This window comes from Oncorhynchus gorbuscha, linkage group LG11 (assembly GCF_021184085.1).
Source record: "Oncorhynchus gorbuscha isolate QuinsamMale2020 ecotype Even-year linkage group LG11, OgorEven_v1.0, whole genome shotgun sequence".
In the NCBI taxonomy this organism is placed as follows: Eukaryota; Metazoa; Chordata; class Actinopteri; order Salmoniformes; family Salmonidae; genus Oncorhynchus; species Oncorhynchus gorbuscha.
This window is the reverse complement of record NC_060183.1, coordinates 38,274,478-38,293,893: the sequence shown is the minus strand read 5'-3', so window position 1 is coordinate 38,293,893 and position 19,416 is coordinate 38,274,478. Positions and strand designations below refer to the sequence as shown.

The following is a 19,416-nucleotide window of genomic DNA, read 5'->3' as shown; positions in this document are numbered from 1 at the left end:
TTATTGTGGTCAGTATTGTGTTCATTATCGTTTTCAGTACTGTGTTCATTATCGTGTTCAGTACTGTGTTCATTATCGTGTTCAGTATCGTGTTCATTGTCGTGTTCATTATCGTGTTCAGTATTGTGTTCATTATCGTGTTCAGTATTGTGTTCATTATCGTGTTCAGTACTGTGTTCATTATCGTGTTCAGTATCGTGTTCAGTATTGTGTTCAGTATCGTGTTCAGTATTGTGTTCATTATCATGTTCAGTACTGCGTTCATTATCGTGTTCAGTATCGTGTTCAGTATTGTGTTCAGTATCGTGTTCAGTATTGTGTTCAGTATTGTGTTCATTATCGTGTTCAGTACTGTGTTCATTATCGTGTTCAGTATCGTGTTCATTGTCGTGTTCAGTATTGTGTTCATTGTCGTGTTCAGTATTGTGTTCATTATCGTGTTCAGTATTGTGTTCATTATCGTGTTCAGTCATATTTGCAGGAGGAACCATTGCAAACATGATTGTATAGAGTTGTGGTAATTTTAGTAATGTCACCTTTGGTTTTGGCGGCCAGCTGCATGTCTATATCCGCTGCAAAAGCCGTTTGCCATTTTGCCCTACCTGAGAGAGTGGAGAAGAGGAGAGAGAACACTTACTAGACAACTACGACTATTGGTATTATTATACAAGTACTGTGAAATTATAGAAAAGAGTCATCTGAACATTTGTAGCTGCTGATTGTATTTCTGCCCTCTGACTGGACACGTATCCCTGTCTCAGTACTTGTTTCTCCACCAATTGGATGGTGTCCTCTGACACGGTCACACCCTCCTCAGAGACTCCTTGGACTTGATAGTGAACTGCCCGGCTCTCATGTACTCACGCGTCACCCTGTAGGGACGGATGGACAAACGTGCCTATGTACGCACATACACACACACACAAGGGTGCTCAAGTACGCAGGGGCAACACACACACACTGTTTAAAATGCCTGCAATGAGTTATGCTTATTTTCCCCCTCTATCTCCATTAAATGCCATTTAATTCCAATAAACAAATACCTGGCTTTCTGTGCCACTTGAAAAATAGTTTTCAAGGTCGCAGTGCAGTCAACAACTTTGTTTTTGGTTTGCTTTGCTGCCGGGTGATAACAGTTTATTTTCCTTAATTGGCATTTTTGCCTGGGACTATTTGCAAACAATCCAAAAGTGGAGTCTATTTACTGCAAACAATAATGCGTAATTACTGAGTCTGGGCCAAATCAAGCCGCTCGCTCTCTTTGGAAATGCAAATGTGGGTTGCGTGCCGACACTGATTGAAGAGGAAGAAGGCGTCCGTCCGTCCCACTATCCAGCACTGCCAGACAAGCACCTGCTGTTGCCGGGGCTCCGCTTACTTAATAATCACACATATTTTGTGGTTTAGCGAGTGACGGCAGCACGTCAAAGGTGGCTACGTCCCAAAATGGCACCCTATTCGCTATATAGTGCACTGCTTTTGACCATGGCCCGTAAGGAATAGGGTGACATTTGGGACACAGGCATGTTATTGGATTTGGCAGGGAGCTGAGCTGGACAGAGGACTTTTGACCAAAGTTGGTGTTGTCTAACTGCTACAGTCGGTGCGAATGAGTTAAACGAATATGTCAGAAACACATTTTAAAAGGAGACCGTAGGTCAGGTAAGGGACTGACAGGAGAATTAATAAAACGGGGGGGGGGTGTAAGAATGAGGAAAGTGAGGAAAGATGGTAAGTAATGAGAGTGAGAGAGAAGGGAGAGAGGGGAGAGAGAGAGTGGGAGAGAGAGAGAGAGAGAGAGAGAGAGAGAGAGAGAGAGAGAGAGAGAGAGAGTGGGAGTAAGAGAATAGAGAGAGATAAAGGGAGTGAGAGAGAAGGGAGAGGGTGAAGAGAGAGGGGAGTAAGAGAATAGAGAGAGATAAAGGGAGTGAGAGAGAAGGGAGAGGGTGAAGAGAGAGTGAGAGAGAGAGAGAGAGAGAGAGAGAGAGAGAGAGAGAGGAGTAAGAGAATAGAGAGGGATAAAGAGAGTGAGAGGAGAGTGACAGAGCGAGAGTGAGAGGACAGCAACACAATTAGACCCAACCAAATCATGAGAAAGAAAAGATAATTACTTGACACATTGGAAAGAATTTACAAAATAACAGAGCAAACTAGAATGCTATTCGGCCCTAAACAGAGAGTGCACAGTGGCAGAATAGCTGAACACTGTGACTGACCCAAACTTAAGGAAGGCCTTGCCTAGTGGTTAGAGCGTTGGGTCAGTTACCGAAAGGTTGCTAGATCCAATCCCCGAGCTGACAAGGTAAAAATATTTTGTTCTGCCCCTGAACAAGGCAGTTAACACACTGTTCCTAGGCTGTTATTAAAAATAAGAATCTGTTCTTAACTGGCTTGCCTAGTTAAAGAAAAGGTTACTATGTACAGACTCAGTGAGCATAGCCTTAGGAGGACCTGACTCTCAAAAGAAAGGCTATGTGCACACTGCCCACAAAATGAGTTGGAAACTGAGCTGCACTTCCTAACCTCCTGCCAAATGTATGACCATATTAGAGACAAATATTTCCATCAGTTTACACAGACTCACAAAGAATTTGAAAACAAACCCAATTTTGATAAACTCCCACATCTATTGGGTGAAATACCACAGTGTGCCATCACAGCAGCAATATTTGTGACCTGTTGCCACAAGAAAAAGGCAACCAGTGAAGGCCAAACACGACTCTAAATACAACCCATATTTATGTTTATTTATTTTCCCTTTTGTACTTGAACTATTTGCACACAATATGACATATTAAATTATTTTGTGAGTGTAATGTTTACTGTAAAAATATTTTTGACTGTTTATTTCACTTATGTTTATTATCTATTTCACTTGCTTTGAAAATGTAAACATATGTTTCCCATGTCAATAAAGCTTCTTAAATTGGAATTGAATAGAGAGAGAGAGAGCGAGAGAGCGGGAGAGCGAGAGCGAGAGCGAGAGCGAGAGAGAGAGAGAGAGAGAGAGAGAGAGAGAGAGAGAGAGAGAGAGAGAGAGAGAGAGAGAGAGAGAGAGAGAGAGCGAGCGGGAGAGAGAGAGAGAGAGCGGGAGAGCGAGAGAGAGAGAGAGAGAGCTCTCAGGACTGGCTGACTTACTTGGGAATAAGCACCCGGATGATGGTTCTGTCCACCTCAGGGTTGAGTTTCATGCTGCTCTCACGCAGGGCGCGGGTGGCAGCAGCCATGGCCTGAGGACACATCAAACACACATTAGACCTAGACCTAATAACTTCCAGCTGGGGCTTGGACTGGGGCTGGAGCTACACTACCTGCAGACAGACACCCAACCACCCAGCCAGGTCCCAGCCCCTATCCATTCACCAGTCCCAGCCCCTATCCAATGTACGAGCCTGTGAAAAAAAATATGTATTTCTTGGGCAACAATAAATCTAATCTAATTCAATATAATGCACCCACCCTCAAGACACCCACCCCGCCCCTACCAATCCACCCCAGGCCCCCACCCTTCGACTGCCTTGGCCTCTCTCCTGCCCATAGGAGCACCAGGAAGCAGACCGTGGCTGTCCCTGGTCAGGTTGGCTTTGATACATGGCGAGCTGGGTGAACTGTGTAGCATCTCCCCACAGAGCAGCTCCGGAGTGTGCGTGTATGTGTGTGTGTGTGTGTGGGGGGGGTTCAGCCCTGGCCGTGGCAGGAGAAGCACATACGGTGTGGAAGTGCCGCGGGGCGCTGTCAGAACACAGTCCTCTGGGAACGGGCTGAGGGGTTGCAGTGCAGGGCGATGACCTCTGGTAACCTCTACGGGCAGGGCGGAGGTGTGTGTATGTGCGTGTGTGTGTGTGCGTGTTTGTGAATAACTGCGGGAGTCCTGGCTTGGCCATATACCCACAATGCATTAGACTAGAGGATATGTCTGTGTAACATATTAGAACTCTAATGGTGGTTGGACTCCAAAAGGCAATTAAAGAAAATGCTGTAATCTGGATATGTGATTTGTCTGTGTCTGCTAGTTGTGGGAGAGGTGCCTGAGAGAGAGAGGCAGAGACGGGACAGACTGAGGCCTGTGGAGACTCCAGTATGTGTTCTATTTAATTCTATGATATGGAGCCTGTTCAGACACATATTAAAAACAGGCCGTGTGGGGACAACATGCTAAGACTGAACACACTATTGTTCAACCGTCAGGTACGCAATTGTCATACTTAAGTGACTCAAGTAAAAGTGAAAGTCACCCAGTAAAATACTACTTGAGTAGTAAAAGTGAAAGTCACCCAGTAAAATACTACTTGAGTAAAAGTATAAGGGTATATTGTTTTAAATATGCTGAAGTATCAAAAGTAAATGTCATTGCTAAAATATACTTAAGTATCAAAGTAAAAGTATAATTAATTTCAAATTCCTTTTATTGATCATACCAGAGGGCACTCTTCAAAACAGACGTAGTTTTACAAACGAAGCATTTGTGTTTAGTGAGTCCGCCAGATCAGAGGCAGTAGGGATGACTCGGGAAGTTCTCTTTATAAGTGTGTGAATTGGACAATTCTCCTGTCCTGCTAAGCATTCAAAATGTAACAAGCACTTTTGGGTGTCAGGTAAATTGTATGGAGTAAAATGTATATTATTTTCTTTAGGAATGCAGTGAAGGAAAAGTAAAAGTTGTCAAAAATATAAATAGTCAAGTAAAGTACAGATACCCCCAAAAACGACTTAAGTAGTACTTTAAAGTATTTTTTACTTCGTACTTTATACCATTGCCCATCACAACATTACCAGATAGATCCCAGCACCAGATAGAAATCCCCTTCCATCCCCTCACACCCGCACACCGGCAGCCCCCTAACCTCCCATTACCTAACAGTCTAACAGCCCTGCTAAGCCAACACAGAGGTGACTGTACAGCACCCAAAGCAAATAGGATTATAATTATTCACATCCATTACCCACGTTCCTAACGAGAGGCCATTGTTTTCCAGCCATTCATTACTACAAGGTCCAGTACTGCAGTACAGTGTTAAAAAAGGGTGTGTGTGTGTGTGTGTGTGTGTGTGTGTGTGTGTGTGTGTGTGTGTGTGTGTGTGTGTGTGTGTGTGTGTGTGTGTGTGTGTGTGTGTGTGTGTGTGTGTGTGTGTGTGTGTGTGTGTGTGTGTGTTATCCTCCACATCATTAACAAGGTGTTTTAGCTCTGTTCGTTCCTTTCGGCTGTGGCTGTGTTTTAATTAGAAACCTCAGCGTTATCCCACCTATTTTTTAACATATTAACCAGAACCTAACCTGGTGTTTACGGAGCTACCCAGAACAGAGCACAGCATTCCCCACAGATTTCCGTAACTGCTGGAGCTGTGGGGAAATAATGATGAATTCAATGCTGAGAGCAATCAAACATAGGTATGGGCTGGATCTATCATTCTGGAGTCAAAGGCAGGAACCACAGATTAGGAGAGGCTGTTTAAAAAAAGAAAAGAAAATGAATTTAACATGCAAGGCAATAGGCCTTGTGAAATAATACACACAAATAAATCCTTTAATCTGGCTGCCAATTCTTTCCCCAGTGGTTTAGACCAGAAACTGGATGGGAGAAAAAAAAGAAAATAAGAAATTGATACCCCTGCTCTCACATCACACATTTGCACCCTTTTAACATTTGGTCTGAAGGAATTGTCATGTTGCAGCAGTAACGCTTGTACATGTGTGATGGTACCAGTGGGTTTTTCCCCCCGGCCCATTTGAATATATATCGTTTGTGGTTTCTGTCTGAACTTTCTCGCTCAGATATGGCGATATGTGTGCAACATAATGTCTCTGCGCCTCTCCTCTTACAGGTGACTTACCTCTATTGAACTGATTCAATGATATATGGTAACATGCGTGTCATATACGCGCAATATGTGTGTGTTTCCAAATGAAGCACACATATCATGAGGCATATCTGAAAGATGTGATCCCTCCGGAACATTGTACAAGAGTGGAGGCTGCTGAGGGGAGGACGGCTCATAATATTGGCTTCCATTCCAGCCATTATTATGAGCCGTTCTCCCCTCAGCAGCCTCCACTGTTGTACACCTATTGTGGCTGAGTGCTGCTGAGTTCCAGGCTGAGCTCCTCAAGGTGAAGCAGAACTGTGCTTCACTACTAAATGAGCCAAAGCCAACAAACAAAAAACTATCTCCCATTAAAACGGATCCCAGCATCAGACAGGGACAAACCTCATTCATAACAACATAGGATGAAGGAGGGAGAAAAGAGAAGGGGGAGAGAGAGAGAGAAAGAAACAACACAGGGAAAGGAAAAGAGAAGAATGAAGACAGGGAAATAGAGAGGTGTGTGTGTGTGTGTGTGTGTGTGTGTGTGTGTGTGTGTGTGTGTGTGTGTGTGTGTGTGTGTGTGTGTGTGTGTGTGTGTGTGTGTGTGTGTGTGTGTGTGTGTGTGTGTGTGTGTGTGTGTGTGTGTGTGTGTGTGTGTGTGTGTGTGTGTGTGTGTGTGTGTGTGTGTGTGTGTGTGCGTGCGAGAGAGCATCACTTGGAGCAGTTAGTCCTCCTCCTTCACAGAGGGTACAGCACGGTCACTTCCTGCTGATGACAGCTGACCACAAAATATTGGCCTTTGTTTCAATCGCTCGAGATCAAAGGGCTTCCCAGAACCATCGATCACTACGGCTGAACACGAGGCTGGAGAGAGAGCGCCCGACTCAGGTTTCAGATGGAGAAAGAGAGACAGAGAGGGAACGAGAGAGACAGCGAGAGAGAGAGAGAGACGCGTTCATTTCACAGTGCGTTGCCGTCAGCCCAGTGTGGTTAATACAGAGGAGAACCCTAACCCACCCAGCCAGCAGTGTGTGGGAAGCCGGTCATGTTGACCACGATGAGCTGAGGGGGTTTCATGGACATCTGACCCAACTGTTTCAGGGGGAATTTGCCATCTGTCGTGTGCACCACGATATGATCCAGAACTCCTGAAAAACAAAGGACCGGAATAAAACACGAGTCAAATATACTTCAATGATAAACGTAATTGATTTCCCAGAGGGGAAATTGGATGTCACCAGCATGTAAGACATGCCCAAGCATATGACCAAAACAACTTAACCATTATCCAGGCCCGCCTAAACCCTCATCACCAAAAACAGCATTGAGTACACGATCCAAACCAACCTCCCCACAATTCAATTGGCAGAGTGTAAGCTGAGGCTTATGGTTGGCGTGAGGAACTGAGAAACAGCTTCTATCTTCACCCAATACCCTGCCCTCAACTTTAGTCACTGTTGCTAGCCAGCTACCACCCGGTACTCTACCCTGAACCTTAGACACTGCTACCTCATGTACATAGTCATTGAACACTGGTCACTTTAATAATGTTTATATACCGTTTCACCCACTTTATAAGTACACTGAGTGCACAAAACATTAGGAACACCTGCTCTTTCCATGACATAGACTGATCAGGTGAATCCAGGTGAAGGCTGTGATCCCTTATTGATGTCACTTGTTAAATCCACTTCAATGAGTGTAGATGAAGGGGAGGAGACAGATTAAAGAAGGACTTGTAAGCCTTGAGACATGGATTGTGTTTGTGTGCCATTCAGAGGGTGAATGGGCAAGACAAAATATTTAAGTGCCTTTAAACAGGGCATGGCAGTAGGAGCCAGGCGCACCGGTGTGAGTGTGACAAGAACAGCAACGCTGCTGGGTTTTTAACACTCAACAGTTCCCCGTGTGTACCAAGAATTGTCCACCACCCAAAGGACATTCAGCAAACTTGACACAACTGTGGGAAGCATTGGAGTCAACATGGGCCAGCGTCCCTGTGGAATGCTTTTGCCGCCTTGAAGAGTCCATGCCCTGACAAATTGAGGCAGTTCTGAGGGCAAAAGGGGGTGGAACTTAATATTAGGAAAGTAATCCTAATATTTTGTACACTCACTGTATATACTCTATTCTAGACATGGCTCATCCTATATGACTACTGCAGTACTCCTATTTTGTATTCATATACTGTCCGTACGTTATATGTATATATATTTATATACATTATATGTACAGTTGAAGTCATACATAGGTTGGAGTCATTAAAACTTGTTTTTCAACCACTCCACAAATTTCTTGTTAACAAACTATAGTTTTGGCAATTCGGTTAGGACATCTACTTTGTGCATGACAAAAGTAATTTTTCCAACAATTGTTTACAGACAGATTATTTCACTTATAATTCACTGTATCACAATTCCAGTGGGTCAGAGGTTCACATACACTAAGTTGACTGTCTTTAAACAGTTTGGGAAATTCCAGAAAATGTCATGTCATGTCTTTAAAAGCTTCTGATAGGCTAATTGACATAATTTGAGTCAATTGGAGGTGTACCTGTGGTTGTATTTCAAGGCTTTCCTTCCAACTCAGTGCCTCTTTGCTTGACATCATGGGAAAATCAAAAGAAATCAGCCAAGACCTCAAAAAAACAAATGGTAAACCTCCACAAGTCTGGTTCATCCCTGGGAACAATTTCCAAACGCCTGAAGGTACCACGTTCATCTGTACAAACAATAGTATGCAAGTATAAACACCATGGGACCACGCACCCGTCATACCCCTCAGGAAGGAGACGCATTAGGGCTCCTAGAGATGAACGTACTTTGGTGCGAAAAGCGCAAATCAAACCCAGAACAGCAGCAAAGGACATTGTGAAGGTGCTGGAGGAAACAGGAACAAAATTATGTATATCCACAGTAAAACGAGTCCTATATCGATATAACCTGAAAGGACTGGTGCACTTCACAAAATGGCATGAGGAAGAACAATTATGTGGATATATTGAAACAACATCTCAAGACATCAGTCGGGAAGTTAAAGCTTGGTCACAAATGGGTTTTCCAAATGGACAATGACCCCAAGCATACTTCCAAAGTTGTGGCAAAATGGCTTAGTGGCAAAATGGCTTAAGGGCAACAAAGTCAAGGTGTTGGAGTGGCCTTCACAAAGCCCTGACCTCAATCCCATCAAAGATTTGTGGGCAGAACTGAAAAAGTGTGACCAATAAACTTTGATTTGGTTTGGTTTGGATGGGGTGCAGGAGGTTTTCTGAGACCCCCCCCCCCTACCATCTCCTCTCTCTCTCACCCCCTAACACTGCAGACTGCAGAACCAGAGCTACTCTCCGACATGAGTCAACCTTCCTCGTCTGGTTTACCTCAGACGCCGCTGTTTCCTCCCTCTCTGTCGTCTGCCTTACATCACCAACTCAATGGTGGGTGGGTTCAAGATTATTCTACCACTTGTTTTGTTTAGGAGAGGGACTACCGCCATTCTGGGTACCTATACTTGTGCTTTAGAAAGTAAAACGGTACATTTACACAAACTATTGCTTGCTTCATTCTAATTTCCGGGTGCAAAGACAGGTCCTTAACAGATTTGGATGCATTCAACACCAACGACCAAACCTTAACTGTAACTGAGTGCAACCGGTGTGAAATCGCTAGCTAGTTAGAGGCGCGCGCTCGTAGCACTTCAATCGTTATGTCACTCACACCGAGACCTTCAAGTAGTTGTTTCCTTTGCTCCAAAAGAGCCGTGGCTTTTGTGGCGCGATAGGTAACAATGATTCGTGGGAGGCAGGAGAAGTACTCTCAAACATGATCAGATGGTCCCTGGTTCGAGCCCGGGTTGGGGCAAGGAGAGGGACCCAGCTATTGGGAACAGTGAGTGCATGCCACGACAGAGCTATTCGGGTCTGAGATGTTGTCTGGTAGGAAAGACTTCCTGTAAGCCATGTCTGTGACTCTGGGCCCTTACTTCAACCCAAGGCAAGTACGCAGTGCCTGTATGTATTACCTGAAAGTAATAGGAATGTGTGATAATATACAGTACTTTAAATAAACTTGATTTTATACTCCGTGTCAGCCTAACTAAGAGCCAGCCTGTGCTACCTGGGCCCTTGCCTCTTCCCCAGGCTAATTGCTAGAGCCGGCAGGTGGACGAGAGAGACTACCTGGGCCTCTATGGACGTGTGCCTGGCTGCCTGCTCTGCACATCTGCTTACACTTCCAGAGGGCACACAGGAATTTCCTAAACGGCATGAGGAGGGATGTGGATCGACCGGGAAGCCATTAGCCAAATGGGCTCTTCCTGGTCAGGGCACAGGCAGCTGACCCACAATGGCGAAAGGTAGACAAGTAGTCAACAATATAGGCTTCTCAAAAAACTAAAACGTACATATCAAATCAAATGTATTTATATAGCCCTTCGTACATCAGCTGATATCTCAAAGTGCTGTACAGAAACCCAGCCTAAAACCCCAAACAGCAAGCAATGCAGGTGTAGAAGCACGGTGGCTAGGAAAAACTCCCGAGAAAGGCCAAAACCTTGCTTAAATTCACACAGGACACCGGATAAGACAGGAGAAGTACTCCAGATATAACAAACTGACCCTAGCCCCCCAACACATAAACTACTGCAGCATAAATACTGGGTCGTGTTCAGTGGGGCACACCGTAGAAAAACATTTTGCGACAGAATACAAACATGTATTATCATAGGAAAACATTCAGGTAGTAGCTAACCCTGTTTCAAAACATTTTCTCCCTAGTACTGAACACGACCCTGGCTTACTCGTGATAAAGTCCTATCAGAAAGCAGACTGAGTTGGTTCTTGTGTGACTTTATACTGGGGATGCTTAGCGGGTGGGTGCCCTAGACTGGAGGGCGTCTTGGGAACATGAGGATGACATGACATTAACTAATCATTTTGAACTATGGAAGCCTGTGCAAACCCATTTCTGGGTGACTGGGGTCCTGATCTGTTATATAAATGGCTTTCCTTTCAAAGTGTATTCATCTGAGCCAGTATACACAGAGCTGTCCAGCGAGGACTGGATATCCTGACGTTAGCCCAGCATTCCCATGGAAAAGAGAGGTTAGTCTTCTTCTAGCAGAGGAACTGACAGTGACAGGCTATAATACCTCCCGTGTGTGGTTGTATTTTTTAAGAACTAACAGACGGGACGTTCGGGCATTTGTGAGGTTGAGTCCGTTTCTGCAATAACAGGGACTATTAACAATGTGATTAAACTTTGTTGCCCCTTGCTGAAATAAGCAAAGTGTAAAATCAAACGATGAATAGAATGGAACTAGTCTGAGTACCAGTCTCTTTTGCTAACATTCCACTCCTTGTCGTTGTCAAAGAGACTGACCTTTCAGAAATCTCAACGTTCAATATGCAGCTGGATTTACGGCGGATTTGCTCATTGGTTGTTGGAAATAACATTCATATTTGACATGACACCACGTGGAGCCTTCAAAATAGAATTACAATTGAAGTCAAAAACAAACATATAGCTGTTAGCTAGCGTAAAACAAAACTAAGACGTTTTTTTTGGTTGGAATTGCAGTAGCTATGCATTTACCGTAAAACTCAAATGAATTGCCCCGGGCGCTTATTTTGTTTCAATCGCGGAACACAACCGTTGTTTTTTAGAGACAGGCTTCTATTTGAGCCAGGTGTCTATTTACCTTAATGCGCACAGCTTTTGCTCAATAAAATGTTGTAAAGACTACCAGACTGTTTATTGTGACCAGTATAAACATTACAATACAAATCCATCATTTCTTGCACAAGTTCGTTGGTACTCGATGAAGTTCACTTGTAAAACAATTAATTTAGATCTGGCAATGTGTGCCGATGCCTGGCTATTAAAAGAGACAGGCGGCTATTTGAGACTGCCATTCATTTAAGTTTACGGTAGTTTGAGAATTTAGAAGTGAGCTACCAACTATTCACACACTGTTTCGCCTGGACAAAGAAAAGTAGAAAACTCATCTTTACACGTGTACTTTTCTGGAGCGTAGTTTGGAAGTTGACTAAAACAAGCAGACAACAAGAAAATTGTGTCTGAAAATGATCAAGTTTTCGCTGTGAGCCAACGGGGTAACCATGGGTTGTTTTCCCCACAGGCGGGCGGGACCGCAACATTCTATTTAATACCGAACTGGGACTATGGGTACACTCGTAATGGCTGCCAGTCCAACCATTATGCCATCATTGACTTGAATGGGGATGCCCATTGTATTCATTATATTTCTATGGCAGAACATGCATTTAGGACCGGATGAAAAGAGAAAATGTGTGCAAAATGTTTTATATATATATATATATATATATATATATATATATATATACAGTGGGGAGAACAACTATTTGATACATTGCCGATTTTGCATGTTTTCCTACTTACAAAGCTTGTAGATGTCTGTAATTTTTTATCATAGGTACACTTCAACTGAGAGAGACGGAATCTAAAACAAAAATCCAGAAAATCACATTGTATGATTTTTAAGTAATTAATTTGTATTTTATTGCATGTTTGATCACCTACCAACCAGTAAGAATTCCGGCTCTCACAGACCTGTTAGTTTTTCTTTAAGAGGCCCTCATGTTCTCCACTCATTACCTGTATTAACTGCACCTGTTTGAACTCGTTACCTGTATAAAAGACACCTGTCCACACACTCAATCAAACAGACTCCAACCTCTCCACAGTGGCCAAGACAAGAGAGATGTGGACATCAGGGTTAAACTGTAGACCTGCACAAGGCTGGGATGGGCTACCGGACAATAGGCAAGCAGCTTGGTGAGAAGGCAACAACTGTTGCCTTCTCAGTTGGTAGAGCATGGCGCTTGTAACGCCAGGGTAGTGGGTTCGATCCCCGGGACCACCCATACGTAGAATGTATGCACACATGACTGTAAGTCGCTTTGGATAAAAGCGTCTGCTAAATGGCATATATATTATTATTATTATTAGAAAATGGAAGAAGTTCAAGATGACGGTCAATCACCCTCGGTCTGGGGCTCCATGCAAGATCTCACCTCGTGGGGCATCAATGATCATGAGGAAGGTGAGGGATCAGCCCAGAACTACATGGCAGGACCTGGTCAATGACCTGAAGAGAGCTGGGACCACAGTCTCAAAGGAAATCATTAGTAACACACTACGCCGGCATGGATTAAAATCCTGCAGCGCACGCAAGGTCCCCCTGCTCTAGCCAGCGCATGTCCAGGCCCATCTGAAGTTTGCCAATGACCATCTGGATGATCCAGAGGAGGAATGGGAGAAGGTCATGTGGTCTGATGAGACAAAAATAGAGCTTTTTTGTCTAAACTCCACTCGCTGTGTTTGGGGGGAAGAAGAAGGATGAGTACAACCCCAAGAACACCATCCCAACCGTGAAGCATGGAGGTGGAAACGTCATTCTTCTGGGATGCTTTTCTGCAAAGGGGACAGGACAACTGCACCGTATTGAGGGGAGGATGGATGTGGCTATAATCTTGGCCAACAACCTCCTTCCCTCAGTAAGAGCATTGAAGATGGGTCGTGGCTGGGTCTTCCAGCATGACGATGACCCGAGACACACAGCCAGGGCAACTAAGGAGTGGCTCCGTAAGAAGCATCTCAAGGTCCTGGAGTGGCCTAGCCACCTGAACCCAATAGAAAATCTTTGGAGGGAGCTGAAAGTCCGTATTGCCCAGCGACAGCCCCGAAACCTGAAGGATCTGGAGAAGGTCTGTATGGAGGACTGGGGTAAAATCCCTGCTGCAGTGTGTGCAAAACTGGTCAAGAACTACAGGAAACATTTATGCAACATTGAAGGTCCCCAAGAACACAGTGGCCTCCATCATTCTTAAATGGAAGAAGTTTGGAAACACCAAGACTCTTCCAAGAGCTGGCCGCCCAGCCAAACAAAGCAACCGGGGGAGAAGGGCCTAGGTCAGAAAGATGACCAAGAACCCGATGGTCACTCTGACAGAGCTCCAGAGTTCCTCTGGAGATGGGAGACCCTTTCAGAAGGACAACCATCTCTGCAGCACTCCACTAATCAGGCCTTTATGGTAGAGTGGCCAGACGGAAGCCACTCCTCTCCACATGACAGCCCGCTTGGAGTTTGCCAAAGGGCACTTAAAGACTCTCATACCATGATGATTCTCTGGTCTGATTACCTTCAATGTTGCATAAATGTTTTGGTACCCTTCGCCAGATCTGTGCCTCGACACAATCCTGTCTCGGAGCTGTACAGACAAATCCTTCGACCTCATGGCTTGTTTTTTTGCACTGACATGCACTGTCAACTGTGGGACCTTATATAAACAAGTGTGTGCCTTTCCTCCAATCAGTTGTAGAAACATCTCAACTCAACTTGAGAAACACCTCCGATGGCATTGATGAGTAGACCACATCAGTCATTGGCTTCATCAATAAGTGCATTGATACCGTCGTCCCTACAGCGACCGTATGTACATACCCCAACCAGAAGCCGTGGATTATAGGCAACATCTGCATTGAGCTAAAGGCTAGAGCTTCTGCTTTCAAGGAGCGGGGACTCTAACCCGGAAGCTTATAAGAAATCCCGCTATGCCCTCCGACGAACAACCAAACAGGCAAAGCATCAATAAAGGACTAAGATCGAATTGTACTACACCGACTCTGATGCTTGTCAGATGTGGTAGGGTTTGCAAACCATTACATACTACAAAGGGAAGCACAGCCAAGAGCTGCCCAGTGACACAAGCCTATCATATGAGCTAAACTACTTCTATGCTCGCTTCGAGGCAAATAACACTGAAGCATGCATGAGAGCACCAGCTGTTCCTGGAAGACTGTGGGATCACGCTCTCCGCAGCCGATGTGAGTAAGACCTTTAAACACGTCAACATTCACAAGGCCGCCGGGCCAGATGGATTACCAGGACGTGTACTGCGAGCATGCGCTGACCAGCTAGCAAGTGTCTTCACTGACATTTTCAAACTCTCCCTGTCCGAGTCTGTAATACCAACATGTTTTAAGCAGACTACCATAGTGCTTGTGCCCAAGAACACTAAGGTAACCTGCCTAAACGTCTACCGACCCGTAGCAATCTCGATTTCACTCCACACTGCCCTTTCCCACTTGGACAAAAGGAACACCTATGTGATAATGCTATTCATTGACTACAAAACCATAGTGCCCTTAAAGCTCATCAATAAGCTAAGGACCCTGGGACTAAACACCTCCCTCTGCAACTGGATCCTGGACTTCCTAGCAGGTTGCCCCCCGGTGGTAAGGGTAGGTAACAACACATCCACCACGTTGATCCTCAACAGAGGGGCCAATCAGGGGTGCATGTTCAGTCCCCTCCTATAGTCCCTGTTCACCCATGACTGCACGGCCAGGCAAGACTCCAACACCATCATTAAGTTTGCCGATTGCACAACATTGGTAGGCCTGATCACCGACAGCGACGAGACAGCCTCTAGGGAGGAGGTCAGAGACCTGGTGGTGTGGTGCCAGGACAACAACATCTCCCTCAATGTGATCAAGACAAAGGAGATGATTGTTAACTAACTGAAAATGAGGACCAAGCACGCCCTCATTCTCATCAACGAGGATGCAGTGGAGCACGTTGAGAGCTTCAAGTTCCTTGGTGTCCACATCACCAACAAACTAACATGGTCCAAGCACACCAAGACAGCCGTGAAGAGGGCACGACAAAACCTATTCTCCATCAGAAGACTGAAAATATTTGGCATGGGTCCTCAGATCTTCAAAAGGTTGTACAGCTTCACCATCGAGAGCATCCTGGCTGGTTGCATCACTGCCTGGTATGGCAACTGCTCAGCCTCCGACTGCAAGGCACTACAGAGGGTAGTGCGAACGGCCTAGTAGGGCCAAGCTTCCTGCCATCCAGGACCTCTATACCAGGCGGTGTCCGAGGACGGCCCTAAAAATTGTCAATGACTCCAGCCACCCTAGTCATAGACTGTTCTCTCTGCTTCCGCACGGCAAGCGATACCGGAGCACCAAGTCTAGGTCCAAGAGGCTTATAAACAGCTTCTACCCCCAAGCCATAAGACTCCTGAACATGGCTACCCAGACTATTTGCATTGCCCCCCCCCCTCTCCCCCTCTTTTACATCACTGCTACTCTATGTTGTTACCATCGATGCATAGTCACTTTAATAACTACCTACATGTACATACTACCTCGACTAACCGGTGCCCTCGCACATTGACTCCCTACCGGTACCCCCCCTGTATATAGTCTCGCTATTGTTATTTTACTGCTGCTCTTTAATTAGTCTTTACTTTTATTTCTTATTCTTATCCGTATTTTTTAAAACTTCATTGTTGGTTAGGGGCTCGTAAGTAAGCATTTCACTGTAAGGTAAGCTGTTGTATTTGGTGCATGTGACTAATAAAATGTTATTTTATTTGATTTACTCTGCGTCTCACAAAGACACGGCGGTTGGAACCAAAAATCTCAAATTTGGACTCATCAGACCAAAGGACAGATTTCCACCGGTCTAATGTCCATTGCTCGTGTTTCTTGGCCTAATCAAGTCTCTTCTTCTTATTGGTGTCCTTTCGTAATGGTTACTTTGCAGAAATTCAACCATGAAGGCCTGATTCTTGCAGTCTCCTCTGAACAGTTGATGTTGAGATGTGTCTGTTACTTGAACTCTGTGAAGCATTTATTTGAGCTGCAATTTCTGAGGATGGTAACTCTAATGAACTTACCCTCTGCAGCCGAGGTAACTCTGGGTCTTCCTTTCCTGTGGCGGTCCTCATGAGAGTCAGTGACATCATAGCGATTGATGGTTTTTGCGACGGCACTTGGAGAAACTTTCAAAGTTCTTGAAATGTTCTGCATTGACTGATCTTCATGTTTTAAAGTAATGATGGACAGTCATTTCTCCTTGCTTATTTGAGCTGTTCCTGCCATAATATGGACTTGGTATTTTACCAAATAGGGCTATGTTCTGTATACCACCCCTACCTTGTCACAACACAATTGATTGGCTCAAACGCATTAAGAAGGAAAGAAATTCCACTATTTCACATTGAAGAAGGCACACCTGTTAAGTGAAATGCATCCCAAGTAACTGAAACTGCCGAGGCCACAGGTAGCCTAGTGGTTAGAGAGGTGGGCCAGTAACTGAAAGGTTGCTGGATCGAATCCCTGAGCTGACAATGTAAAAATCTGTCGTACTTTCCCTGAACAAGGCAGTTAACCCACTTTTCCCCGGTAGGCCGTCAATGACTGACTTGCCTAGTTAAATAAAGGTTTTTAAAAAACGACCTCATGAAGGTGGTTGAGAGAATACCAAGAGTGTGCAGAGCTGTAATCAAGGCAAAGGGTGGTAACTTTGAAGAATTTTAAAATATATTTTTGATTTGTTTAACAATCATTTGGTTACTACATGATTCCATATGTGTTATTTCATAGTTTTGATGTCTTTACTATTATACAATGTAGAAAATAGTACAAATAAAGAAAAAGCCTGGAATTTTTGACTGGTACTGTATATATACAGTGCATTCTGAAAGTATTCAGACCCCTTCATCTCTTCCACATTGTGTTACGTTACAGCCATATTCTAACATTTATATTAAAACATTTTCCCTCATCAATCTACACACAATACGCCATAATGACAAAGCAAAAACTGTTTTTTAGAAATGTTTGCGAATTTCACTAACCCAAAAAAAACACGGAAATATACTGAAATATATGAGTAGGTGTGTCCAAACTTTTGACTGGTACTGTATGTTTATATTATTCTAACGGTTATTACGGAGACCGGTCATTTGGCTAGTCAATTATGGTCATTTTTAATTCCATGACCGATTCAGTCCTACCCAGACGACGGTTCACCACATGAATCAGCCCTCTACAACAGGCCTTCCTTCAGCTAAAGTGACTTTCCTCTCCCCTTTACAACAAACACAACACATAACGAGACCCAGATGAGACCATTATCAAGCATACACATGAACAAAATGACCTCATGATTCCCCCATTCCAGCATACCTCCAGTCAAGATTCCCTGTCAGCTCTAAATCCTGCAGCTTCCATGGATTACTGTGCATCTGGACAGATGGGCACAGGGTGATGGAGGGAGAGGTGAGAGGAAGGGGAGAGGGTAAGGAGGGGGGAATGGAGGGAGAGGGTAAGGAAGATAGGGAGGGATGAGGGGGGTGGGGATGAGCTTCCTCCCCTTCAGGCCCTCCCCTTTAGCCCTCTCAGAGTTGAACTGCCCCAAGGGCAGAGGGGGGACAGGGGAGGGGAAAGGCTGTGACCTGGATGTCAAGGTCAACAGGGGTCAAGGTAAAGGGCAGGGTTCACTCTCACCCCTCAGGGAGAAAGTAAACACATGGAGATGCACTTTTCCTCATCTTTTGAACAATAATTAAATGAGAACCAACAGGGGACTTGTTATGCTTACAAAGATGGACACAGCTCAAACTCAGGCCTGCGGGGCTCTGCATCCCTTTTTGAACAATCGGTGGCTGATATCCACATACAATGAAATAGAACTGAAAAGTATCCTCTCTGTAGTCTCAGCACCCAGAACTGAGTGCAGTGGCCAGCTACTCAACAGCTACTCCTTTCCATTGAATCAGGGAGTGACCAAGAGTGAGAGCCCCTACCTTAGTCTATGGCCCCTATGTACCTGAAGAGGTTTTGATGCTCAGGTTGCGGCTGAAGTCCTCTTTCAGGGCGGTGAGGACGGCGGCCATCTCCTCATTCACTTCCTCCAGACTGATGATATCCTCCGCCAGCGAGGAGTTGATGTTCACTTTGGCCGCCTGGCCCTTCGCTGCCTTCGCTGAGGGAAAAAGAGAAGCGGCGGCCTTCACTACAAGAGAGACTTCAAAGGGGGAAGAACAGAAGGAGGATGGAGGAGAGGAAGGAGACCTGCATGCTGGTAGTCTAGTCTAGTCAATCAGAGTTATTACAAATAAAACCAAAATGAGAAAACATAGTGAAGTGGGGTTTTCTTCAACCTTCTCAAAAAGAAAAAAAAAAAGCTCTTGAACGTTCCGACCACCACTTCAGTACACAAGCAGAATAGAGACGGGTGGATGGAGTCTTGATTCCTACCCCTATATTTCCTGAGCCTTTGAGGGTTTTTTGAGGGCAACATAGACCAAATCAAATAGGTACAAAGCAGTTGAGAGGCAATCGGCTCTCCGCTCACCTTTACTCATCTTGGTGGCATACAGGAGAACGCAGGTGGCGGCAGTGGGGGCGATGTCTCGATGACATGTATTTGGGAACAGCAGTGGGACTCTGGAGCTGACCGCCAGCTGACAGGAAGACCTCAACAAAGGGACCAGGCATCGGCACAAAGCCAGCCACAGTAGCTGACTCAATGCCATCGCTGTCACACACAGACACACAAATGACAGAGATACAGAGAAGCGTAACAAAAACATTCCTTGAGACTTATGCAGATATTATTACAGTCTGATCTTATGATAACTCACAAGCATATAGTCACGCAAAATAACAAATACTAAAGTACTGAAATAAAATACCAACATCTATCTATGTATCTAATTTTCCTTTCATATTAGTGTAGTGATATTACAGTGTCATGGATGGCAAGCTCT

General features: G+C 44.8%; 1 protein-coding gene across 1 annotated transcript; it reads right to left on the bottom strand.

Moving 5' to 3' along the window:
• Positions 1-802: 802 nt before the first annotated feature.
• On the bottom strand, positions 803-19,182 carry LOC124047654 (ribosome-recycling factor, mitochondrial-like). The gene is made up of 5 exons (XM_046367968.1): positions 19,002-19,182; positions 18,474-18,629; positions 6,822-6,952; positions 3,139-3,230; positions 803-872 (listed from the first exon to the last, which is right to left on the bottom strand). The coding sequence occupies exons 1-5, from the start codon at positions 19,180-19,182 to the stop codon at positions 803-805; spliced, it is 630 nt and encodes a 209-aa protein (XP_046223924.1).
• Positions 19,183-19,416: the final 234 nt, after the last annotated feature.

Bases quoted from the DNA above. Each gene is read 5' to 3' on its own strand.
- LOC124047654 (XM_046367968.1), bottom strand. From the start codon at position 19,182: ATGGCATTGAGTCAGCTACTGTGGCTGGCTTTGTGCCGATGCCTGGTC. The intron at 18,630-19,001 runs GTGAGCGGAGAG...TTTTTCCCTCAG, and splicing joins TGCCACCAAGATGAGTAAAG to CGAAGGCAGCGAAGGGCCAG. The intron at 3,231-6,821 runs GTGGGTTAGGGT...ATGTGTCCTCAG, and splicing joins TCCCACACACTGCTGGCTGG to GCCATGGCTGCTGCCACCCG.